Source organism: Manis pentadactyla, chromosome 5 (genome assembly GCF_030020395.1).
Source record: "Manis pentadactyla isolate mManPen7 chromosome 5, mManPen7.hap1, whole genome shotgun sequence".
NCBI lineage: Eukaryota > Metazoa > Chordata > Mammalia > Pholidota > Manidae > Manis > Manis pentadactyla.
The window spans coordinates 149,429,364-149,454,792 of record NC_080023.1 but is presented as its reverse complement, the minus strand read 5'-3'; the positions used below and the strand labels follow the sequence as shown (position 1 = coordinate 149,454,792).

General features: G+C 49.9%; 2 protein-coding genes across 7 annotated transcripts; one reads left to right on the top strand and one right to left on the bottom strand.

Annotated features, from left to right (window-relative positions):
- Positions 1–118: 118 nt before the first annotated feature.
- CENPB (centromere protein B) lies at positions 119–3,250 on the bottom strand. The gene has a single exon (XM_036924584.2). It carries the CDS (start codon positions 2,752–2,754, stop codon positions 955–957), a length of 1,800 nt encoding a protein of 599 aa, XP_036780479.2. The 5' UTR covers positions 2,755–3,250; the 3' UTR covers positions 119–954.
- Positions 3,251–14,989: 11,739 nt separating this feature from the next.
- CDC25B (cell division cycle 25B) lies at positions 14,990–24,442 on the top strand. 6 transcript variants are annotated; one of them, XM_036924580.2, is made up of 16 exons: positions 14,993–15,400; positions 16,253–16,362; positions 16,986–17,037; positions 18,859–18,900; positions 19,090–19,126; positions 19,382–19,504; positions 19,616–19,738; positions 19,902–20,036; positions 20,442–20,522; positions 20,653–20,829; positions 20,990–21,085; positions 21,611–21,673; positions 21,831–21,929; positions 22,140–22,273; positions 22,868–22,979; positions 23,137–24,442. In XM_036924580.2, the coding sequence occupies exons 1-16, from the start codon at positions 15,201–15,203 to the stop codon at positions 23,275–23,277; spliced, it is 1,725 nt and encodes a 574-aa protein (XP_036780475.1). In that variant the 5' UTR covers positions 14,993–15,200; the 3' UTR covers positions 23,278–24,442. The 6 variants fall into 6 exon arrangements, with proteins under 6 accessions (XP_036780474.1, XP_057358774.1, XP_036780475.1 ...); XM_036924579.2 differs by having other exon boundaries at positions 14,990–15,400; positions 19,382–19,738; XM_057502791.1 differs by lacking the exon at positions 20,442–20,522 and having other exon boundaries at positions 14,992–15,400.
- The last annotated feature ends 987 nt before the right edge of the window (positions 24,443–25,429 follow it).

The window sequence follows — 25,429 nt, the reverse complement described above, 5'->3', positions numbered from 1 at the left end:
GCCTAGGGCTGTGGCCACCCTCTCAACATTTGCTTCCATGTTCCACCAGAGTTAAAGGGAACCAGGGAAGAACATGTTCCCAAGAGAGACGCAAGCCCAGACCATGAAGGATGCACCCTTGGCTGTTAAAACGTTCACCCTCACAAAAGGGGGGTGGACGGATTTATTGAATTCAAACTGGGAAAGGAGAGGCTGGAAGGCTGGACTCTGGGCCCAGCCCCAGGCCCCCTGCCCAGGATAGGGCCCTGCCAGAGAGGGAGGAGAGGCAATGGGGCCTGCAGCTGTCCACAAGGGAAGCGCCCATTATGCCCCTGGAGGGCCTCTTGGGAACCTCCGATCTGGAAAGAAAACCAAGGGCGAAAGTAACATGGACTGGGCCAGAAAAAAAGGGACTGGGAGGTGGGGAAGCAGGCAGAAGCAGGCTCAGGAACCTGCGGTGAGTTAGACTGTGCTTTTGAGGCGGCTGGGGGATGAGGGAGGGAGGCGGGGGGCTGCCAGCCTTGTGGGGGCCTAGGCTGGACTTCCTCTGGAGCCCTTCCCAGAATGGCTTTGGGGTTCCCCTCCACCAAATACCTGGTGTGGACGGCAGAGGGGAGAGGCACTCTCTGGCCGGGAGCGTCCAGGGCCCACCCCTGGCTGCTGCTGCGGCCTAGTCCACGATGGCATGGTGTGGTAGCACCGGACAGCTCCCCACCCTCCCCACCTGGTCCCCCAAGCCAAGGGACAAATGGGGAGGAAAGAGGACTCTGTGAAAGAGGCAATAAGCAGGCAGTGAGGCTGATCCCAGTCCCAGGCCCTACCAAGGTGACTGGGCCTATCACAGGATCCGGAGAACATCACTGAAGAATCTGAGGCTCCCCACTCTGGCTCCATCCACAGTGGCTGCCTGGAGGGTCCTCTGCCCTGGGCTGGTGCTGCCACATCCTGGTCAGGGGCATAGCTAGGCCCAGTGGCTCAGCTTTGGTGTCCAAGACCCCGAACTCCTGCCTGCCTGGCATGGTTCTTCCTGGTCACATGGACCAGATCATGTTCCAAGTGGAGGATGTGGCTCTGCACTCGATCATCAATGGGGAAGGAGGTCAGATACCTCTTGACCATAGCAAAGTAAGCCATGGCCTCCCCGAAGCTGGGCACAGGTACCTCATCACCATCCTCCTCATCTTCGTCATCTTCATCCTCATCTTCCTCCTCTTCCTCACTGTCCGACTCAGAGTCCTCCTCACCTTCCAGGAAATGGAGGGTAGGGCACTGGGCCTCTTCCTGGGCACCATAGCCCCCGAAGCTGCCGCCGGCCTCCACTACCCCCTGGGCCCAGTCCTCGGCCTCCAGGCCCTCAGAGGAGCTCTCTTCTTCCTCGTCGTCATCGTCATCCTCACTGTCCTCAACATCACCCTCCTCTTCCACCTCCTCCTCCTCCCCCAGCTCCCCCCCTGCCCCCCCTTCCTCCTCCTCACCCTCATCTTCCTCCTCCTCCTCCTCCTCCTCCCTGTCACCCTCCTCCTCCTCCTCCTCCTCTTCCTCCTCCTCCTCCTCTTCTTCCCCCTCACTCTTGAGGGCAGTAGTGATGGTGGCATTTGGGCCACCCCCGAAGCCAGCCTCACGAAAGCAGGCAGCTATGTCAGAAGGCTCCACTCTCTGCCAGGCTGCGGCCACAAAGTGCAGGGCCTCCATGAGGCCCAGCTGCAGGCCTGAACGATCCTGGCCCTCCAGTGCGGCCATGGCCTTGAGCAGCATAGCCTGGCGGTAGTGGCCCTTCACCTGTTGGACCACTCCCCGCTCCAGCGGCTGCACTGCACCCGGAGGGAAGAAGGCCAGCTGTACATGTCGCAGGCCTGAGGTATCCAGGGACTGGGCAGCCAGGCGGCCGGCCAGCAGCAGGACTCGGCGAGACTCTGCAGCCATGCGGGTGTCCAGGGCCTTCAGGTACTTGGCCAGGGCCTGGGTGGTGACACCACCCTTAGAGTTGGCGGTGTAGTCGCAGGGCAGGCCGGCTTGGCCTGCACGGGGCTTGGCGGACTTGCCAGCTACAAGCGGGGGCAGCTTCTCGCTGCCATCTGCGTTGGCGCACAGCAGGACACTCAGGCGCTGGGTGGCCCTGCGCGCCCTTCCGTCGCTGCCGCAAAGCCCTGCAGCCTGGTCTGGCAGGAAGTCGTACCATAGACTTGTCTCAGTGGCACAGAACACGTCCTGGGAGGCATAGCCCTCAGCCACGGACGGCGGCTGTTCCTCCCGAGAGCGCCAGCCCGTCGAACCCCCACCGCTGCCTTCCGAGGGCACCGCAGGCGGGCTGGCGGGTGCCGCTGAGGGCCGTGGGGCAGTGCTGCGAGACCGGGAGCGGGCCACGCCACTGCAGGACACCACACCGTGGCGCCGGCGGAAGCGGTCCAGCCAGCCGTTGGAAGCGGTGAAGTCGTCCATGCCCAGCTCCTCGGCTATACGCAGCGCCTTCTCCTTGAGGATGATGCCCTTGACGGGCAGGCCAGCGGCACGGATCTGCTGGAACCAGGCGATGAGCAGCCCCTCGAGCTTGTCGTAGGGGGACAGCTTGTTGGTCTTGCGGCAGGTGGAGGCCACACCGTACTTGCGCTCCGACGCCAGGATGGCGCGCTTGTTCTTCAGGATGGTGCTCAGCGTGGACGGCGGGATGTTGAAGCGCCGCGCGATCTCGCCCTTGCGCAGGTCCGGGTTCTCCTCCACCTCCTGGATGATCCGCGACTTCTCCCGGAACGTCAGCTGCCGCCGCTTGGGGCCCATCCCGGCGCGCCCCCCGCCCCGGGGCCCGGCGCCACCGCCGCCGCCCCGGGGCGGGGGTCCCGGGCCCGCGGCGGGGGGCACCTGGCGGCCTCCTCCGCGCGCCCCGCCCGAGACAAAGCGGCTCGCGGAGCGGCGGGTGGGGTAGCGACCCGGCTGGGCCGGGGGCACCTTCGAGAGCCCCGGCGGGCGCAGCGCTGAGCGGCAAGCGGCAGTCGGCGGGCGCGGACGGCGAGCGGCGCGGGCACGGAAGCCAGGAAGTGTCGCGGCGCGGGGAGCGGGGGAACGCGGCGAGCGGGGCGGAGCGGGCGGAGCGGGCGGAGCGGGATCTCGCGGGAAGCTCGGGGACGCGCGGTACCGCCTTCCCACCCTCCGCGCCCACCCCTCCTCCTCGCAGCCCCGGACGACCGCGGCGGGGCGCTGTGGCCTGCGGGACCTGCCTGAGCGCGGGCACCGAGTGACCTGGGGCAAGGGCGCTGACAGAGGCGCAGTGCTTGGCCTTCGCTCCGGGTGGGCAGCTATTTACTACTTATGAAGAATAATCAACTATGTTTTGTGGTTCCTGTTTTATTAAGGTAAAAATGACCCACTTTTCTTGCGGAAACTGAAAAATACAGGAAACTGAAAATCACCTTTTACCCCAACAACTGGAGAGATGCGCAGGTAACATTTTGATACGTTTCCTTCCAGTCTTTTATCTAGACACATGCAGTTTTCCTTTTAAAAATTTATTGCATAAAATTGCCATCAGGCTGTATAGACTATATCTGGCATCTCCTGCTGTTACCTGGCATTAAGTGATGAGAATTTTGTCATTATCAATAAAGTATTGCCAGCACACTTTTTAATGGTTGTGTATTGTTCCAGTTGTGGATGAACATTAATCTGTAGCCTGTTGTTACACATTTAGGTTATTTTTATAAATTTTAAACCTATTTGATGGTAATCCCACAATCCATAAACTGATAACATCTCATTGTGTCACTTTCTGGGCTTTTCCATGCATATGGCCATAAATGTATGTGCACCCACAGAAATAATGCTATGTATATATATGAGCATACATACACATGAGCCCCTGAAACCTCCTTCACCAAACACAATAAAAATGACCAATTCTTAAAATAATTAATATATTGCACTGTTTTTAAAAATCTCTTAGAGTAGCATGAGCAGACAGAGAGGAAGGCTGTGACCCAGAAGGACAGGCTGGGAACCTGGGCCTGGATGAGGCTTCAAGTAAGCGGGTGTGGACAAAGACAAAAAGAATACCAAGGACAGTGTGCTGGTTAAGTCCAAGATTAAAGGCCCAAGAAGGACTAACAAGAAACACATGAGGAACAGCAGAAGCGGTGAGAGAAAAATCAAACGAGTATGCTGTTCTGAAAGCCAGAGAAACTGTAATGACACACTATTGTTTTAGTGTGTATTTCTCTCCATATATGTATTGGCAATTTGAATCGTATGAATTTTCAAGATAGATTCTTTGCCCATGTTTCTCTTGTTTTTGTCTTTTTGTTGACTTTTAGGAGCTGTTCATATGCTCTGAACATAAAATCTTAAATATATTGCAAATATTTTCTCCCAGTCTACCACTTGTCCTTTAGCTTAGACTAGGGAGTCTTAGATATGGATGTATTTAATCTCTAAGTAAGCGGGTTTGTCAATTTTTTCCTTTATTGCTTCTGAGTTTTGTGTCTTACTTAGACTAGAGGCCTTTCCCATCCCTGAGATAATAAAAAATATTCTTCTAATCACAAGGTTCAGAAGAAAATGTGGGAGGCAGGGGGCCAGGTTAGTGCTTGGCCCATAATGGGTATGTATGGCCCTGTACAAAGGTGAATGTGGGTCCATCCAGTTGAGGACTCCTTCCTGCACATCTTCAGGAAACCGAGTCTACATTTTGGAGGTTATAACTATAGGTACATATGTCCCTCATGCCTGTCACCCATCCTGGATCATAAACAGTGGGTGCTGGGGTAAATGGATGGTGGGTGGGCTTTTTTTTTACTTTCCTGAATTTTCCAGGTGTTTTACCAATAACCAGGTACTACAGACCCTTTAAAATGAAAATGAGCAAGCCAGAAGGGAATGGCATGATATATTCAATGCAATGAAACAGAAGGGCCTTGAACCAAGAATACTGTATCCAACAAGATTATCATTTAAATTTGAAGGAGGGATTAAACAATTTTCAGATAAGCAAAATTGAAAGAATTTACCTCCCACAAACCATCTCTACAATGTATTTTAAAGGGACTGCTCTAGATGGAAGTATGCCTAAGGCTAAAAACTGTCACCAGAGAAAATAAAACCACAGCAAAGAAAGTAGACCAACCCAATACTAACCAAATGCAAAATAAAATCAGCTATCCACAAAATTAATGAAGGGAAACACAAAGAGTACAGAATAAAACACCTAACATATAAAGAATGGAGGAGGAAGAAAAAGAAGGGAGAGAAATAAAGAATCATCAGATGTGTTTATAAAAATGTAAAAAGTGAGTTAAGTTAGACAGATAGTAAAGAAGCTTCCCTTGAACCTTTGGTAACCACGAATCCAAAGCCTACAATGGCAGTAAGTACATACCTATAGATAATCACCCTAAATGTAAATGGACTGAATGCACCAATCAAAAGGCACAGAGTAATAGAATGGATAAAAAATCAAGATCCATCTATGTGCTGCCTACAAGAAACTCACCTCAAACCCAAATACACGGACTAAAAGTGAAGAGATGGAAAAAGATATTTCATGCATACAACAAAGAGAAAAAAGCAGGTGTTTCAGTACTAGTATCAGACAAAATAGACTTCAAAACAAAGAAAGTTACAAGAGACAAAGAAGGGCATTACATAATGATAAAGGGGTCAGTCCAACAAGAGGATATAACCATTATAAATATATATGCACCCCACACAGAAGCACCTACATATGTGAAACAAATTAACAGAATTAAAGGAGGAAATAGAATACAATGCACTCATTTTAGGAGACTTCAACATATCACTCACTCCAAAGGACAGATCAACCAGACAGAAAATAAGTAAGGACACAGAGGCACTGAACAACACATTAGAACAGATGGACCTAACAGACATCTACAGAACTCTACACCCAAAAGCAGCAGGATACACATTCTTCTCAAGTGTACATGGAACATTTTCCAGAATAGAACACATACTGGGCCACAAAAAGAGCCTCAGTAAATTCAAAAAGATTAAAATTCTACCAACCAACTTCTCAGATCACAAAGGTATAAAACTAGAAATAAATTGTACAAAGAAAACAAAAAGGCTCACAAACACATTGGCCAAATTAAAACAGAGATCAAGCAATATATGGAGACAAATGAAAACAACAGTACAATGCTCCAACTTCTGTGGGATGCAGTGAAGGCAGTTCTAAGAGGTACGTATACAGCAATCCAGGCCTATTTGAAGAAGGGAGAACAATCCCAAATGAATAGTCTAAAGTTACAATTATTGAAACTGGAAAAAGAAGAACAAATGAGGCCCAAAGTCAGGAGAAGGAGGGACATAATAAAGATCAGAGAATAAATAAATAAAATTGAGAAGAATAAAACAATAGAAAAAATCAATGAAACCAAGAGCTGGTTCTTTGAGAAAATAAACAAAATAAACCCCTAGCCAGACTTATTAAGGAAAAAAAAGAGAATCTACACACATAAACAGAATCAGAAATGAGAAAGGAAAAATCATAATGGACACCACAGAAATACAAAGAATTATTAGAGAATACTTTGAAAAACTATATGCTAACAAACTGGATAACCTAGAAGAAATGGACAAGCTTCTAGAAAAATTCAACCTTCCAAGGCTGCCCCAGAAAGAAACAGAAAATCTAAACAGACCAATTACCAGCAATGAAATTAAATTGGTAATAAAAAAAACTACCGAAGCACAAAACCCCCAGACCAGATGTGTTCACCACTGAATTTTATCAGACATTTAGAGAAGACATAATACCCATTCTCCCTGAAGTTCTCCAAAAAATAGAGGAGGAGGGAATACTTCTAAACTCATTCTATGAAGCCTGCATCACTCTAATACCAAAACCAGGCAAAGACACCACAAGAAAAGAAAACTACAAACAAAAATCCCTGATGATCATAGATGCAAAAATACTCAACAAAATATTATCAATCTGAATTCAAAAATACATCAAGAGGATCATACACCATGACTAAGTGAGATTCATCCCAGGGATGCAAGGATGGTACAACTTTCCAAAATCCATCAACATCATCCACCACATCAACAAAAAGAAGGACAAAAACCACATGATCATCTCCATAGGTGCTGAAAAAGCATTTGACAAAATTCAACATCCATTCATGATAAAAACTCTCAACAAAATGGGTGCAGAGGGCAAGTACTTCAACATAATAAAGGCCATATATGACAAACCCACAGCCAACATCATACTTAACAGTGAGAAGCTGAAAGCTTTTCCCCTAAGATCGGGAACAAGACAAGAATGCCCACTCTCCTCGCTTTTATTCAACATAGTATGGGAGGTCCTAGCCACAGCAATCAGACAACACAAAAAAATAAAAGATATCCAGATTGGTAAGGAAGAAGCCAAGCTATCACTGTTTGCAGATGACATGATATTGTATGTAAAAAACCCTAAAGAATCCACTCTAAAACTACTAGAACTAATATCTGAATTCAGCAAAGTTGCAGGATACAAAATACACAGAAATCTGTAGCATTCCTATACATTAACTATGAACTAGCAGAAAGAGAAATCAGGAAAACAATTCCATTCACAATTGCATCAAAAAGAATAAAACCTAGGAATAAACCTAACCAAGGAAGTGAAAGACCTATACTCTGAAAACTACAAGACACTCTTAAGAGAAATTAAAGAGGACACTAATAAATGGAAATTCACCCCATGCTCTTGGGTAGAAAGAACTAATATTGTCAAAATGGCCATCCTGCCTAAAGCAGATTCAATGCAATCCCTATCAAAATACTGACAGCATTCTTCAACGAACTGGAACAAATAGTTCTAAAATTCATATAGAACCACAAAAGACCCCAAATAACCAAAGCAGTCCTGAGAAGGAAGAATAAAGCAGGGGGATCTTGATCCCAACTTCAAGCTCTATACAAAGCCACAGTAAGCAAGACAATTTGATACACAAGAACAAACCCATAGACCAGTGGAACAGAATAGAGAGTCCAGATATTAACCCAAGCATATATGGTCAATTAATATACAGTAAAGGAGCCATGGATATACAATGGGGAAATGACAGCCTCTTCAACAGCTGATGTTGGCAAAACTGGACAGCTACATGTAAGAAAATGAAACTGGATTATTGTCTAACTCCATACACAAAAGTAAACTCGAAATGGATCAAAGACCTGAATGTAAGTCATGAAACCATAATATTGTTAGAAGAAAATATAGGCAAAACTCTCTTGAATATAAACATGAGCAACTCCTTCATGAACATATCTCCACGGGCAAGGGAAACAAAAGCAAAAATGAACAAGTGGGACTATATCAAACTAAAAAGTTTCTGTACAGCAAATGACACCATTAGTAGAACAAAAAGGCATCCTACAATATGGGAGAATATATTCATAAATGACATATCCAGTAAAGGGTTAACATCCAAAATATACAAAGAGCTCATGCACCTCAACGAACAAAAAGTAAATAATCCAATTAAAAAATGGGCAGAGGATCTGAATAGACACTTCTTCAAAGAAGAAACTCAGATGGCCAACAGACACATGAAAAAATGCTCCACATTGCTATCAGAGAAATGCAATTAAAACCACACAATGAGATATCGCCTCACACCAGTTAGGATTGCCAACATCCAAAAGACAGACAACAACAAATGTTGGCAAGGATGTGGAGAAAGGGGAACGCTCCTACACTGCTGGTGAGAATGTAAATTAGTTCAACTATTGTGGAAAGCAGTATGGAAGTTCCTCAAAAAGCTAAAAATAGAAATACCTTTTGACCCAGGAATTCCACTCCTAGGAATTTACCCTAAGAATGCAGGAGACCGATTTCGAAAAGACATATGCACCCCTATGTTTATTGTAGCACTATTTACAATAGCCAAGAAATGGAAGCAACCTAAGTGTCTATCAGTAGATGAATGGATAAAGAAGAGGTGACACATATAACAATGGAATATTGTTCAGCCATAAGAAGAAAACAGATCCTACCATTTGTGACAACATGGATAGAGCTAGAGGGATTTATGCTCAGTGAAATAAGCCAGGCAGAGGAAGACAAGTATCAAATGATTTCACTCATCTCGGGAGTATAAGAACAAAGAAAAAACTGAAGGAACAAAACAGCAGCAGACTCACAGAACCCAAGAATGGACCAACAATTACCAAAGGGAAAGGGACTGGGGAGGATGGGTGGGAAGGGAGGGATAAGGGGAAAAGGGGGCATTACATTTAGCACACATAATATAGGGGGGCATGGGGAAGGCAGTATAACACAGAGAAGACAAGTAATGATTCTGTAGCATCTTACTACGCTGATGGACAGTGACTGTAATGAGGTATGTGGCTGGGACTTGATAATGGGGGGAATCTAGTAACCACATTGTTGCTCATGTAATTGTATATTAATGATGCCAAAATTAAAAATTTTAAAAAAGGAGAATGGAAAGCTTGCTGAGGGTCATGAAGGATAGTGATTAGGTAAGTGTAATGGGTATTAGGCCTAGTGGGCAACTTGGGGCAGCTTAGATCAAAAGAAGGAAGACTTCCCTAAGGTAAATTGAAAAGATGGTGCTTACAAAGGGAGGTGGGGCTCCCAGAGGTCCCATGGATATGTCCAGGCAATGTTCAGTTGAGAGGGAGTGGAAATGGGCCCTGTACACTGTTTCACGCATTGGGTAGAGCAGGTGTCTGGAAATGGCTATGCCCTCAGCACTTGTGTGTGGCTTCTCTGTCCTGGAAATGGCCCTGCCAGTGCTCTTTGTATGGCACCAAGGGTGAGTCTGGAAGTGGAAGATACCGTGGGCCTATTGGTGGGGCTATGGGTACAGTAAGCAGGAAAGAGGTTGTCCTACCCTTTGAGTGTATCCCCAGGGTTCCTAGAGCCCAGAGTCCCAAGAGAAATACCTTCTCTCTCCTCCAATCCTTCATAGAATATTCTTTTAACAGCTTTATTGATATATATTTCACATACCAACCAATTCATTCACTTAAAGTATACAATTTTAGAACATTTTCATACCTTAGAAAGAAACCCCATACCTTTTAGCTATCATTTCCCTGCCCACTCCCACCCTTTTCCCAGCCCCAAGCAACCACCAATCTACTTTTCCCTGTTCTGGACATTCTGTATGCATGGGATCATATATGTGTCTTCTATGACTAGTTTCTTTCACTTAGCATTGTTTTCAAGATTCATCCATAATGTAGGATCTAACAATACTCCCTTCTTTTTTATAGCTGAATAATATTCAGTTACAAGGATATATGACATTTTGTCTACCTATTTGTCAACTGATGGATGTTTGGTTGTTTCTGCCATTTGCAATTATAAATAATACTGCTCTAAGTTTACATTTGTGTGCGAGTTTTTGTGTAGGCATATGTTTCATTTCTCTTGAGTATATACTTGGAGTAGAATTGCTAGATCCTATGGTAACTGTTTCATCATTTGAGGAATTGCCAGATTGAGATCATGTTCTTTTACTTAATCTAAAAATTGTATGTGTTCTTTGGAAAATATTTTGAAATACAGGAAATTTTGAGGATAAAAGCCTTTAATCACCTCTAATTCAACTACTCATAGAATATCCTTGTAGGACACTTTTTTATTGAATTATCATTGATATACAATATTATATTGGTTTCAAGTATACAAGGCAGTGGTTCACCAGTTACCCATATAATTAAATCCTCACCCTGACTAGTGCAGTTACTATCTGTCAACATAGTAAGATGTTACAGATCACTGACTATATTTTCCATGCTGTATTACCATCCCTGTGACCAACTTACATTATGACTGAGAATTTTTCTGCTGCTTCATCCCCCTCACCCTCCCTACCTACCCACTGTACCCCCACCTCCATGGTAACCACCAGTCACTTCTTAGTGTCAATGAGTCTACTGCAGTTTTGTTCATTTTTTTGTTTTTTTTTTTAGATTCCACATTAAGTGCAATCATATGGTATTTGTCTGTCTCCACCTGGCTTATTTCATTTAGCGTAATACCCTCTAGATCCATCCATGTTGTCACAATGGCAGGATTTCTTTCTTTTTATGACTGAATAGTATTTCATTGTGTATATATGTACCACATCTTCATTATCTATTGCTGGACACTTTGGTTACTTCCATATCTCAGCTATTATAAGTAATGCAGCAATAAACAGGGGTGCATGTATCTTTTCAAATAAGGAATTTTGTTTTTTTAGTAGATTCTTGGGAGTGGAATTACTGGGTCATATGGTATTTCTACTTTTCGTTTTTTGAGGAACCTCCATACTGCTTCCCATAATGGATGCACCATTTTACATTCCTACCAATAGTGTAGGAGGGTTCCCATTTCTCCACATCTCACAAACACTTGTTATTTCTTATCTTTTGGATATTGGCCAATCTAACTGGTGTGAGGTGATATCTCATTGGTTTGATTTGCATTTCCCTGATGATAAGTGATGTGGAGCATCTTTTCATGTGCCTATTGGCCATCTGTATTTCTTCTTTGGAAAAATGTTCAGGTCCTCTGCCCATTTTTTAATTGGGTTGTTTTTTTGGTGTTGAGTTTTATGAGTTCTTTATATATTTTGGATGTTAACCCATTATTGGATAAATCATTTATGAATACATCCTCCCATACTGTAGGTTGCCTTTTTGTTCTGTTGATGGTGTCCTTTAGGATAATTTCCTGTGCATATTGTTTTTAATGGGATCGCACTTAGCATAATATTTTCTAGCACATATTGTGAACATCTTTTCATGTCAATAATTATCTACATCAGTAGTTTGAAACTTCTTTTACTCTAGGAACCCTTAGACCATTTTCCAAGAGCCCAGTATGTAATCATTTATTAATCAATAGTTACTTACCAGGCCCCTACCAGATGCCAGGCATCCATACCCCAAAACGCCTGTTCTTTAAAGGCTGCAAGTATTGCACAGTGTAGAGGAACCACCCTTATTGGCTGTTCTCCTATTGAAGGACATCCAGCTTGCTCTGCGTGTTTTGTTGTTATTAACAATGACTCAATAAACATAGTCTGTGTGTACTTTTATTATCTCCTTAAGAGAAATCTCTGGAAGGGGAGATATTGGGGTCAGAGGCAAACCTTGGGCTAGGGCCTATGCAAGGTGCTGGGAGTCTGGAAAGAGAAATAAATGACTTGGTCCCTATTTGTCAATAGCGCAATCATCTTGAGGAGATGAGATTCATAAAAGGGAAAAGGAGATATCAATAAATAAACCCCATACCTCCTAGCAGTTCCTCTTTAGGAATTTATTTTATGCATACCTGCTGCATCATTGTAAAAGCTAATAATCTAAATGTTATGCAATTAAGGAGCTGAGTAAACTTATACCATTATGGCACTAATATGGATCCATCTCCAGGTAAAACTAAGAAAACAAGGCGTAAAATGATGTTTCCTATACTGTTTGTATATTTATAAAAATATGGGCATACAAATGCTTGTAAATGTATAGACTTGCACTGTCCACAATGGTAGCCACAAATCCCATGTGGTTATTGGGCACTTGAATGTGGCAAGTCCAAATGGAGATGTGCTATTAGTGTAAAATGCACCCTAGACTTTAAAGACTTGTCACCAAAAAATAGTATGTAAAATATCTCACTAATAATTTGTATACTGATAATATTTTGAGATAATATTTTGAGCATATTAGGTTAAATAACATTAAAATTTCATCTGTTTCTTTTTACTTTTTTAACATAGTATTTTAAATTACATATGTGGCTCTTACTATATTTCTATTAGCTAGGACTGTTACAGACTATCTCCAGAATATGCAATAAATTTATAATAGTGGCTGCCTCTGGGGAGGGGTCCTGAAGGTTTGTGTGAGGTGGGAGACTGACTTTTCACTGCTATTTTGTACCATTTGAATTTTCTCCTTTGTTTGAATTTTTCATACTGTGTACAAATTTTTACAAACCATATAACATGTCACAAGCCATGACAGAAAAGGCACTAGAAAATTAGTCCCCAAAGAAGATTCTGTGTGGGAATAGGCTTAGAGAAGCAGAAGAATTTTGCACACATGCAATTATTTCTTCTCCTCTTCTGCCAAGGCCCCAGGGTCACACCAGATCTCCTTAAGCAAGCCCAGAGCTTGATGTGTATGGTCTAGGGCCAGGACGTTCCTTCTCGTAGGAGGATGGAGCCTTCTGTGGTCCAGAAGTGTCATTGTAACCAGGGCCTGGCTGGATGAGAAGAATTGCTCCTCTTAGAATATGGTTGCAAATATTTATTTAGCTTATTGATATTAAATAGGTTTTTGTTTGTTCTGTTTTTTACTTGCACACATAATCCGTGGGCTAATTGGCAATAGGAGCTTAAGGAAGATACACATAGCTGATACGTGGGATACTCTGAAATGAGCCCTATGTGGCCTGGCCTCCTTTCATGGGCCCAGACATGACTTCTGACTATGGGATTTCAAAGGATTCAAGAATATAACGTCACCCAACACACACTCTCCCTACACCGTGCAGAGGTGTGTGTTGAGGGGGTAACACCTGCTGGGTTGATTTAGAAAATGCAACCCTCGGGGTAGTTTTATTTCTGGTCTTTGAGATGGGAGGCCTCACAGCCTGTCTCCCCTTTCCTCCACCCTGCCTGGGACAGTCACAGCCTTGGCTGTGAGTAGTAGCTGGAGGTCTGGAGCTGTACCCTTGACCTAGGGTAGATGAACAGGAAATTGCAGCGCTGCCCAGCATAGAAGCTAGGCAAAATGTTTAGAGAAGAAAGTCATGATCCCCACCCTTATCACCCCATTCAGGTAGGCTGGGGTCTTCCCATCCCCTTCCTCCACATCCCCCAAGGCCCAACCAATGCCCAATCACCAGGCCCTCCTTTTGCACCCCTCTCCCCTGTGCCTTGGCTAGAGGGTGAGGGCTGTGAGGAAAGGGGCTCAAGGCCACAGCTCCTGTCTTCCCAAGCTCTGCCTGGCCCAGATGGAAGCCACCTCTTCCCTGGGAAGACAGGATGCAAAAGCTGCTTACCACCCATTTGCTTTGGGGTGCAGCTTTCAGGGCTCATTCCAGGAAAGCAATTTTGCTGGAAGGTGATTAGATAATTAGAAGATACTCAGTTTAAACTAGTGACAAATTCAGCCTCCCTGATCATTAAAAAAGACACCAATTAAACAATATTGGTACCACACTGGCCAAATGGTCGATGTGCATGAGATGTTTCCATAACTGGGTTCTGAGGTCACTAATTACCCTCTTCGGCCCCCACCGGCAAAACCCAGGGCTAGGCCAATCATTAGAGCCTCTTCTGGGGCTGCTAGAGAAAACTGGGTCTCATCTAACCTGGAGACCCGGGAAGAGCCCCGTAGTTTCGCGTCGGCCCGCATCTCAGGTCCACTTTCTGTGCTGGGGGTTCCGTGTGGGAATTACGCTTTGGGGTGGCTCCTTGCTCCCTGTCGCGGGGGCAGAGAGGCTGCAGGAGTAAAGGCGACTGAGGAGCATCTCGGTTCCACAGCCGCCCACCCTGTGACCTTGAAACGGGTTAATGAACTCCACACCTCAACAGCCGCGTCTGTAGAGTGGCGAACACAAAGCACACACCATAGCTGTGTTTTGGCAAAGTTGTAGAGGGGACCCTCCCGCGGTGCCTGCTGGTGGTTGCGAGTGATGTTAAGCCGCTGGGGGTCTCACTGAGGTCACCGACGGGGGCTGTTGCTTTCTCGGGGCCCTCTCTGCTATGGATACGTAACTCCAAACCACAACTCGAGAAGCTGAATTTGGGAAGCCAGGATCCTCTAGCTCTGGCTGGGGGATGCAGGGGGTGTGGGGGAAACCCCAATTCCTCCCAGCAAAGCCTGGCACGGGGCGGGGCCCGGTTGGTCCAGCCTCCGCGCCTTTCCCCTGTGGGCCCCGCCCTCGGCCCCGCCCCTCTAACTCGCGCCCCGATTGGTGGCGTTCGGCGGCGCGGCCGCTGTTATTTTTCGAATATATAAGGAGGTGGAGGTGGCAGCTGCTACTAGAGCCTTCCTGGAGTGGTGGCTGGTCCCCACGTCCCTCCACCCCTTCCCACCCTCCCCGCTTTCCTCTCCTCCCTCGCTCCAGCCCCGCTGCTCTTCCTCCCTCCCTTCCCCCCTCCACCCCGGGCCGGCTTCCCACCTGGCCCAAGCCAGCTGTGCCGGTGTCACCGTGAGCCCGGCCCCGCGGCCAGCCTTCTGCGGGCCCCGCTGCGATGGAGCTGTCCCTGCCGGAACCCGCGTCGGGCTCGGCTCTCAGTCCTGCCGGCGTGCGCGGTGGCGCCGACCGTCCGGGCCACCTCCCCGGCCTCCGGCTGGGAGCTCATAGCTTCCAGGGGTCCCCGGAGCGCGCTGCTGCCTCTTCGCCGGTTACCACCCTCACCCAGACCATGCACGACCTCGCAGTGCTTGGCAGGTAGGGCGCCCCAAGGAGGCTGGGGTGGGGCGAGAGGCCCGCACTAGGGTGTTGGAACCCGGCCTCCTGCGGAACCTGGCGTGAGAGGCGGAGTGGGAAGCATCCTAAGCAGAGACGGCAGCAGGGGCCTGAGACCGGGCAGTGAGGCCAGGGCTGTGCTGCTCACACCCCTCAGGTGACCCTCTCTTGGCTGGCATAAACCTCTGGAGAACCTCTGTACCTCCTTTCCCTCCTCGCTCAGGGTGCCTCCACCATGCTGCCTCCCTAATCTCTGCCCAGATCGCCACCATTTTGCCCTAGGCAGGGGATCCTGAGCCTGGAGGTATCTTGAGGGTGACAGAGCAGTCGGGTCCTCATATGTCCACGCCTCTCCTGGCTCCCACTTCCCCCAGTTCTTTCCTGAGGTTAAGAGGTTAAACGCTAGTCCTGCTCCCTGGGCAAGCCTACAGGTTCCGGCTGGGTTGTACACTAAGAAATAGAGACCTGAGTCTTGGCTCCTCCTCCAGAAAGACTAGTGGATGGGTAGGGGTCCCAAGAGTTTAGGGGATGCCCTTCCAGGGCTGCTGTGCTGCCCACTATCCCCCAGGATGGCCCCCAGCCCACCTCCTGGCCCTTCCCCTGGGCTCACCTTCCCCTGCGCCCAGGAGGACATTTCCCAGTAACCAAAGAGAAGACACTTAGGGCCTCTGCAGAAAGCCTGAGAAGAGGGTAGGCCCTCAGTGCCATCTCTGGGGCAGTGCAGAGGCTGGATGGGGCCTTCAGAGGTGGGCGGCTGGTGGGAACACGGGGCTAGCCAGCCCTTGAGCCCCACATTGACTTTTCTCCTTCCCTGGGTCGCTGCTCCCTTCCCAGCGAGACCCCAAAGAGTCAGGTAGGCAGCCTGCTCACATGCCTATCCCTGTCCCACCGCCGGGCGTCTGAATCCTCCCTGTCGTCTGAGTCCTCTGAATCTTCTGATGCAGGTGAGGCCCAGGGGTGCCAGGGGATTTGGGGGGGCAGCCTGAGCCTCCCCACTTCTCTGCCTATCAGACTAACATCCTTCCCACAATCTGGTGGGCCCAGTTGCCTGCCTCCACTCACCTCTGGTGGGGCTCACCACACCCAGCCCCAGCTGGCTGAGTGGGTGGTTGGGTGGGGCCCTCTGCGGGAGATGAAATCTTACCTATTTAAAACCAGGCGCCAAAGTCTGAGAACCACAGCCCCACCTGGGAGGCATTAGTGCCAAAAGCTGGTCGTTTTATAACATTCACTTGCCTTCAGCTATAACCTGTCCTTTAAAAAGCCATTATCTATTCTACAACAAATTATTTTAAACCAATTCAAGAAAAATGCTTAGAAAGTTTTGGTTTAAAAACCTATAGAGAGAAGTTCCCACAGTAAACAGGGAGTGGAGACCTGTACACTTTGGGGGGCAGTGTGTCAGCCCTTGGAATTCATGGGTGAGGTCTTGTTTAAATTTTTTTTAATGTGTCAAGATCTAAAAATAGAAACAGGATTTTTTTCCTTCTGTGAATAAGTGTTGAGACATAGGGAAAAGTGTGCAGAAAATGCTACTACTTTCAAACCAAGGCTCTCTGTTTCCCAGGTCTCTGCATGGATTCTCCCAGCCCCATGGACCCCCAGATGGCAGAGCAGACGTGAGTAGAGAAGAGGGGTTGGGTTCCCCATTACCAAAGACTTGGTGGCTGCCTTTGGGAAACCCAGTTCTAGCATAAACTTTCTGGGAAAGCATGGGGGAGTGGACAGAGCCCTCCAGATCCCCACAGGGAGGACACTAATTGACTTACAGGTCCCTGGGATTCTGCTCAGAGAGGGGTCTACTGTCACAGAGCGGCTGAGAGTGGTCTCAGGACCAGGGCTGGGGGAAGGTGGCTGCTAGGAGCAGCAGCTCCTTGACTCCAGCCAGCCCTTGTCTTGTAGGAATACAGACCTCTGATGTGTGTTCCTTTTTTTTTTTTTTTGCCTTTGTACATATTTTTTCTGTGAAATAACACAATTTAAAAATATGGTCCAAGGAATTCAAAACTTTTAATTCACTCTAGGCCAAACAAAACAGTTGCTGCAGGCTGGTTTGGCCCTCAGCCATCCCATCAGCAACCCCTGGCTTCAGTGACACTTGACCTTCTGGCCAACCCTTGGACCAGGCCCTTTGTGGAGGAAGTGGAGAGGGAGCCAGTGGGCTCTGCTCAGGACAGATCCCTCCACCTTGGTTGTGGGGCATGAGTCCTGTCTTGCAGAGCACAGCTGTTCACATCCAGCTGTTAGGCCCCAGCAGGAAGAGCAGCTGCCAGGCATTAGTAGAGACAGCTGGGCATCCCCAGACTGGGGTAAGGGACTACGGCTTTGAGTTAGGGCAGTGGCTGTCTTTCCTCTCATTGCTTTTGATTACACTGGGCTGGGCTGCAGGATTTGTTCACAAACAGGAAATAGGTAGAGAACTGGGTGGGGGTGGAGGGGACTGCAGGCTGGTTTTTGGTGGCAACACAGAGCAGTGCCTGCTTTACCCCCAAGGCCCAGGTGTAGAATGGAAACCAAGCCAATGAAATTGGTCATCCCTGACGCCATGTTGTCTGGACACAGCCACCACTCCCCTAGGGGACCAGTCCCCTGACACTTTAGTTCTCAGTGTCCTGTCCCTGCACCTGCTTTGACGGTTACATAGTTTCTCAGAAAGAAGCTAGAAAGAAGCTTGTGTGTGTGTGTGTGCATGCACATGCACACAGATGCACAAAAGCTGTGTGGCAGGTGGTCTCTGGGAACATAGCTAGGGGGTGGGGCCTATCTACAGCAGCTTGTGCCCCAGCCTCAAAAAGAACATCTGTTGGAATTCCTTGCCTGCTGGCCTCTTCTAAGGCAGGAGGGAGGGAGTGGGACAGAGACTGGGTCCTGGAAAATTTCACAGGAGGGAGGAGAGGATGTGACCCTGCACATTTGTCACTAGGGGGTCTGGCATGGCAAACTGGGGCTGATCCAGGGGCATACTAAACTAAGTCTCTGTCTGGGGGGGAGCCAGGCATAGCCCCACACAAGGCGGTTGGGAGGGGATGCCCAGCCTTGCTGGCATCCCAGGCCCTAGAGATACCATTGTTGGGCCATGGTTTGTCACCATGGGATGGATGGATTCCTTTCCTAGTGGCCATATGGCCCAGCTGAGGTGATTTGCATACAGGTGGAAGGCCTGTGGGCAGGCTGGTGAGACCGTTGCCTTGGTAACACCTCAGCCACCCTGCGACCTGCCTCAGCTGTCTCAATTGCTGCCATTCTCTGGGCCCTCTTCCATTCAAAACCCCAGGCTGTGTCTCATCTCATCCTTTCCAATACTTGGGCCCCCTTGAGAGTCAGCCTTCTTCCTACCTCCCCTTTCCACTGGCCTGAGCCCTGACCCCAGGCCTTGTGGACCAGGGTGGGTGATGGGCTGTAGAAGGAAGTGGGCTGCATGGGACCCTTCTCTCTCCTAGGTTTGAACAGGCCATCCAGGCAGCCAGCCGGGTCATTCGAAAGTAAGTGCTACAGCCTTCCTCACGCAGGCTCCCGCAGCCTCCATCTGTGGGTGGAGCAGCATGGGGCAGATGCTCTCTCACACCCTTGCACAGGGGTACACCGGGCTCTGTGGTGGTGGGGCATCCTGCATGCTCTCTGCCACAGCCCCTGACTCTCTGGCCCTGATGTGTCCCTGTTTCCTTTTGCAGTGAGCAGTTTCCCATCCGACGCTTCCAGTCTCTGCCAGTGAGTGCCCTTTGAGGCCTGACGGGAGGCCTGGCACTCTGTCCAGGCTTGAGGAGGGGCAGGAAGGATCTGGGGTCACCTCCCAGAGGGTGGACCTGAAGCGGTTGGGTGTCCCTGGTCTGGCTGTGTGAGCCGGGGCTTTGGAGGTGGATGGACAAGTTGGGAGAGTTAGCCGGGGAATGGGAGAAGGTAGGGCTGGGGCTGGGGCCAAAGGAAAGCAACCTTCAGTACCTGCTGCCCTACCTGGCTCTCTAGGTGAGGCTTCTGGGCCACAGCCCTGTGCTACGGAACATCACCAACTCCCAAGCACCCAGCAGCTGGAGGAAGAGTGAGGCGTGCGGCCAAGCTGCCCACAGCTCTGGGGAGGACAAAGAGAATGTGCGCTTCCAGAAGGCTGGAGTGGGAGCATTTGAGGGGAAGAAGAGGGTGTGCTGGGGTGTTTCTGTGGTGCTTGATAATGCCCCCTCTCCACCCCGATCTTGCCCACAGGATGGATTTGTCTTCAAGATGCCATGGAAGCCCACACAGCCCACCCACACCCAGGCTCTGGCAGAGTGGGCCAGCCGTAGAGAAGCCTTTGCCCAGAGACCAAGCTCTGCGCCCAACCTACTGGTACATCAGCAAAGCTGAACAATACTGGACAGGCAGGCAGGCGTGCCCCTGAAGACAGCCTGGGGGAAGGGGAGGTGACCCTGAGCCCAAGGCAGTTGAAGGATGGGGTGTGGACTGCCTCGGGTCCCCAGCCCTAAGCAACCTGTCTGTTCCTCACTCACAGTGTCTCACCCCAGAGCGGAAGATGGAGGTAGAGGAGCTGAGTCCCCTGGCCCCATGTCCCTTCTCCCTGACCCCCACCAAGGGGGCTACCGAGGAAGATGATGGGTTTGTGGACATCCTGGAGAGTGACTTAAAGGTAAACAGCTTTGCCCCTCTAGGCCTCCTACCTCTCCCTGGGATCTCCTAAATAGGAGGACTCTGAGCTGCTGCTTCAAGACTATGACCTCATTCAATGTCAGAAGAACTGGAGGTAACTGAGTCACAGCCTGACCTCTGGCCAATCAGAGAGGAGCAGACGGCTGCTGCTGCAGGGTGTAGGGAAACCTGGTCCTCCTGTGTGCCCCACTTCTCACAGTTCTGTGCAAGCCACAGCAGCAAGTGGGGCCCTGCAGCTTCCTGGTTCTGGGGGGCTGCTCTGTGTGCAGGTGCTAGTAGGGCCAGGGAGGGCTGCTGGCCTGGGGTTTTCAGGGAGAACAGGAAAGGCTGTGCTGGAAGACATGAGCCTGTGGGTGTGACCGTATCCTTGCTGATTTGGCCTCAGGACGACGACTCGGTCCCCCCAGGCATGGAGAGCCTCATTAGCGCCCCACTGGTCAAGACCTCAGAAAAGGAAGAGGAGCAGGTGGGCCTCTAGGGTGGCCCCCTCAGAACTTGGAGGGATGGGCCCCTCCCCTCCAGGTGGGATTTGGCAGCAGGAGGATGGGGGACATGGCCTGGGCACTCTGATCCCTGACCTGCGGCCCCTGCCCTAGGACCTCATCATGTACAGCAAGTGCCAGCGGCTCTTCCGCTCACCGTCCATGCCCTGTGGCGTGATCCGGCCCATCCTCAAGAGGCTGGAGCGGCCCCAGGACAGGGACTGGCCCATTCAGAGCAAGCGGAGGAAGAGTGTGACCCCTCCCGAGGAGCAGTGTGAGGCCGAGGAACCCGTGAGTGCCCTCCTGGGGTGTGTCTGGCCTGCCACCCTCCGAGTCCACTCTGCAAGCCCTTCTTGGCTGGGTTTGTGGCAGAGGGCAGGGTGCCTGGAAAGGAGGGACCAACCACACGAGGCACCCTCACCCCTGACTCTGGCCACCATCTGCCTTGCAGAAGGCCCGTGTCCTCCGTTCAAAGTCCTTGTGTCACTATGAGATTGAGAACATCCTGGACAGTGACCACCGAGAACTGATTGGCGATTACTCCAAGGTATCAGCAGTGGAACCCCTCAGGAGGCTGGGCGCTACCCATGGCCCCTGAGCCTAGCAGCTGCTTTGCTGCCTCCCTCTGCTGCCAGAGGCCCACCTGCTTTGTTCTTTGCATCATACTGTCTATTCTCACTAGACTCATCTCTCTGGCTCTCCTTGGTCTCCTGACTCTACCTCAGATCTGTCCAGGCATCAGCAGTGTCTCAGCCTTGGAAAACATTTCCAAACTAACATCTAGTTTGGGGCCTCCTTGGGCTTCATTCTGGGGCTTGGCAGAGAAAGTGTGGGGGCAGCAGGTGGAGAATAAATTTCTTCCCTCCCCTTCCTCATTTCCAGTGTTGTGGGTTTCAGACCCAAGAGGTACCTCTTGACTGCTATGGGAACCAGAACCAGTATGAATTGGAAGGTCAAACGGGTGTGGCCTCTGGGCTTAGGAAAAAACTCCATCCTTCCAGGCTCTTAGTCTTAATAGTTTCACTTCTTTTTCCTCTCTCCCTCAATCTCTCTCTCTGCCCACTTCCTTCAGGCCTTCCTCCTACAGACTGTGGATGGAAAACACCAAGACCTCAAGTACATCGCATCAGAAACGGTACTCAGGAATGAGCCACTGTCCGGGCACATCTGGGACTGCCATTTGCCTGTTAAGGTTCCCTAGGGCTGCAAGCACTAGGTCAGCGGTAGGGTTAAGGGTCAGTCCCTGCCTGCCAGCCTGACCTACAGGGATCCACCCCTGTGGCCTCCTATAGATGGTGGCCCTGCTGACAGGCAAGTTCAGCAACATCGTGGAGAGGTTTGTGATTGTGGACTGCAGATACCCCTATGAGTATGAAGGCGGGCATATCAAGGTGAGGCGGGTGACAGGGTCCTAAAATCCCACCTGATTTTATCTTTCCTCTGTTGGGGGAGTGAATCAGTGGAGGGCAGTGCACTGCCTTGTGGGGAAGGGTCCTTCCCAGCAGGAGGTGGGGACCCCCATCTAAAGTTGGGGACTGCATAGAGGAAGGGTCTGTTAACCAGGCCCAAGGCTCTGGCCTGACCTCCAGCTCTTCTGGTAGATGGCTGTGAACCTGCCCTTGGAACGGGATGCTGAGACCTTCCTGCTACAGAGCCCCATCATGCCTTGCAGCCTGGACAAGAGAATCATCCTCATTTTCCACTGTGAATTCTCGTCTGAGCGAGGGCCCCGCATGTGAGTCCCAGCTGCCCCACCCCAGCTAGTTTCTGCTCCTGACCTTCCCCACTCAGGCTTGAATAGCTAACAGGCTGGAGCTCAGCCCTGGCCCCTCCTTGGCCTGGGCCTCATCTCATCTGATGCCTGGAGCAGACCTCACCCCCATGTCCCTGTGCATGAAATCCTCCTCCCGTCTCTGCCTCCATCCTTCCCATCTGGCTCACGTCCACCCTCTGTCCGTTGCTGCCACCTCCACAGAAGCTAGTTCCAGGTCTCCAGCAGTGTCCATAAATTCGAAGGACCCTATCCCAGTCTTCACCAAGTCTTAATGGGACCTCTTGAATCTTGCCCATCTCTCTGCTTCCCCTTTCCCAGTCCAGGCCAGATATCTTTAACATAGATTGTGAACTGCCTTCCAGAAATAGAGCCCTCTTGATTTCCCTCCTTTCTTCCATCTCCCCAGCCTCTTCTGTTCCCAGTAGCCAGACTGATCTAAAAGTGTTCTTGTGGCTGACATTCCTGCATAAGAGACTTCTGTGAATCCCCAAGCCCCACAGAGGGGTGGGTGCAAGGCACAGGTCAGCTCTGACCCTGTACCCATGCTGATCCCAGGTGCCGTTTCATCAGGGAACGAGACAGAGCCGCCAACGACTACCCCAGCCTCTACTATCCTGAGATGTATATCCTCAAAGGCGGCTACAAGGACTTCTTCCCACAGTATCCGGTACCACGTGTGGGGGCAGCCACAGCTTCTGTGGGAGGGTTGGACTGCAAGGGAAGGGCTCAGCCAGGAGGTAGGCAAGGAGAAGGGAAGGCTGGGCTGCCACTCAAAAGCTACTCATTCCTGTGTATTGACTGACCCCACCTGCATGCTCTCCTAGACCTTCTGTGAGCCCCAGGACTACCGGCCCATGAATCACGAGGCCTTCAAGGAGGAGCTGAAGACCTTCCGCCTCAAGACGCGCAGTTGGGCTGGAGAGCGGAGTCGGCGGGAGCTGTGCAGCCGCCTGCAGGACCAGTGAAGGGCCAGCCACAGTCCTGCCTATGTTCCTTGCCTCATGTGGCCTGGGCACTAGCCACCTAGGAGCCTGCAGGGCTCAGGGGTTGTGGAGGCCCCCCAGTGCTGTCCAGGGGAAAGATAGTGAGGGTGTCCTATCTGTCTACCCCCAGCTCTGGTCCCCTTGTCTCACTCCAGTCACACTCCATGTCCTGGTGCCACCTCCTGCCCCAGCCCCGCCCCGCCCCTGGTCACATGGTGAAACTGGATTCAAGTCCAGCTCAGAGGAAGTATTTTTGTGTCCAACCGGAGCCTTTTTTGCTCTTTCTTCCTTGTTTGAGTTAACCTTTTGTCTTCCTGCATCCAGGAAAGCCCCCATGTTTCTCAGGGCATTGTTTGTATGTATGAGGCTGGAGAAAGCCACACACAGCCCCCAGGATGGGCCAAAGGTGCTACATTCCTCCCTGTCCTAGGTCAGCGCTGTGTCCCAGGCCCTGGACAGCATTCTGGGGTGTGTCTGCCATGTTTGTTCCCCTCCCTTTCCTTTTTTCCTGTCCTTTCATACAGACACCCTCAGCACAAACAGAAGCTCTTACTTTTTCCTGTTTCAGTATTACCTGCATGCTTGATTGTCTGTCTCATGTCTTGCCCGTCTCAGGACATTCACAGGCTGAGGTTTAGGCTCCCCCGTCCAACTGGGGTTAGAGACTCAAACATTAATCACCCACTCTGCCCTGGCTTCTGTTGCCTCAGAAAGGGACGTTACTATCCTCAGGGGCACCTGAACCAGGGCAAAGGCCTGCAGCTTGAGCCTGCTGGAAGCCCAGCCTCCACTGCTGTGAACTCTGGGGTCTGACTGGTCAGAACTTGCTGCTCTCTTGTTGCGGATGGACAGATGGACAAATGGATGGATGATGGATGCACAATGCCTTGCACACACACAGCACTGAGTGGAAGCATTTCAGCGTGCATGGCAACCTGTGGCAGGCATATATATGTGTCTGCCAGTGTCAACAAAGTTCGTACACTTTAAGGTTTGGAAATATTCAGGAGATGTGATGGAAGGAGTGAAACCAAGGACAGAGCCACATCTGGATTCTGAATCTCAGGCTGTGGGGAGGCTGTTTGAAGGCCTTGATGAGTCATCCATTAGGGCCTTGGTTCAATAAAGCACTGAGTGAGTTGAGTAACCAGCACCGTGTTCTAGGGGACTGTGGCCAGACTATGGCATGCTCTGATGGGGGAACAGGGTTGGGAGTAGGTCATCAGAACAGGACTGGAGGACTCCTGGGGAGGTGGCCTTATTATGTTCCCTTCCTAAGTCAGCCCCACTCCCCAACTCAAGTACCTCTGAGCTCACCCTTTACACTGGGCATCAGAAGACAAGAGTGACCCCATCACTCCTCACAAGTTGTCAGATGCCCCCCATTTTGTTTCTCAGAAGAAACGTAAAAGACTCCTGGCATTGCCCTTTAGCAGCTGGCCCTCCCCAGCCCCATTCCTCACCTCCTGCTGACTCAGATCCCCCATCCCTTGCTCTTCTTTTTTCCTTACCTTTGCATCTGCTGAACAATTAAGAACGCCCTCCCACATCTGCTATTCTTCAAGACTTGATTTCAAATACCACCTCCCAGAAGCCTTCCTGCCCTGTCAGAGAAATGACTCTTCAGTATTCCAGCATCCAGCAAAGGTTTCATCACTTAGATGATGCTGAGTTCAAGGTCCAGAGAGTGGGAAAGGGCCAGTCTGGGAGAACCTGGTCCCAGGCGCAAACCCAGTGTCTCAGGAAATCCTGCCAGAATACCACAGCAGATGCCCCCCACTCCTGGAATGTGAGCTGACTGACTACGGGGACTCCTTTGCACATGTCCAAATAAGGCGCTGATACTGAGTGCACATACAGCATGTTGCATCATTACTTTCTGTTCATCTGCCTTATGAAGTGGCTGGTGCCAGTGACTATCTGCTCCATTTTGCGGATGGAAAATGGAGGCTATTACCTACCAGAGCAAATAAGGGTCTCCAGATTGCCAGGCTGAGCCTAAAGGATACTTGCCTTGTCTCCTGCTTTTCCCCTAAGTTTCTTATACCCAAAGGCTTGGTCTTTACTCCTGGTCTAGGTCCCCCTGCAAGGGCACAACGGGTGGGAGATGATGGGGTTTAATTTTGATGGGCTG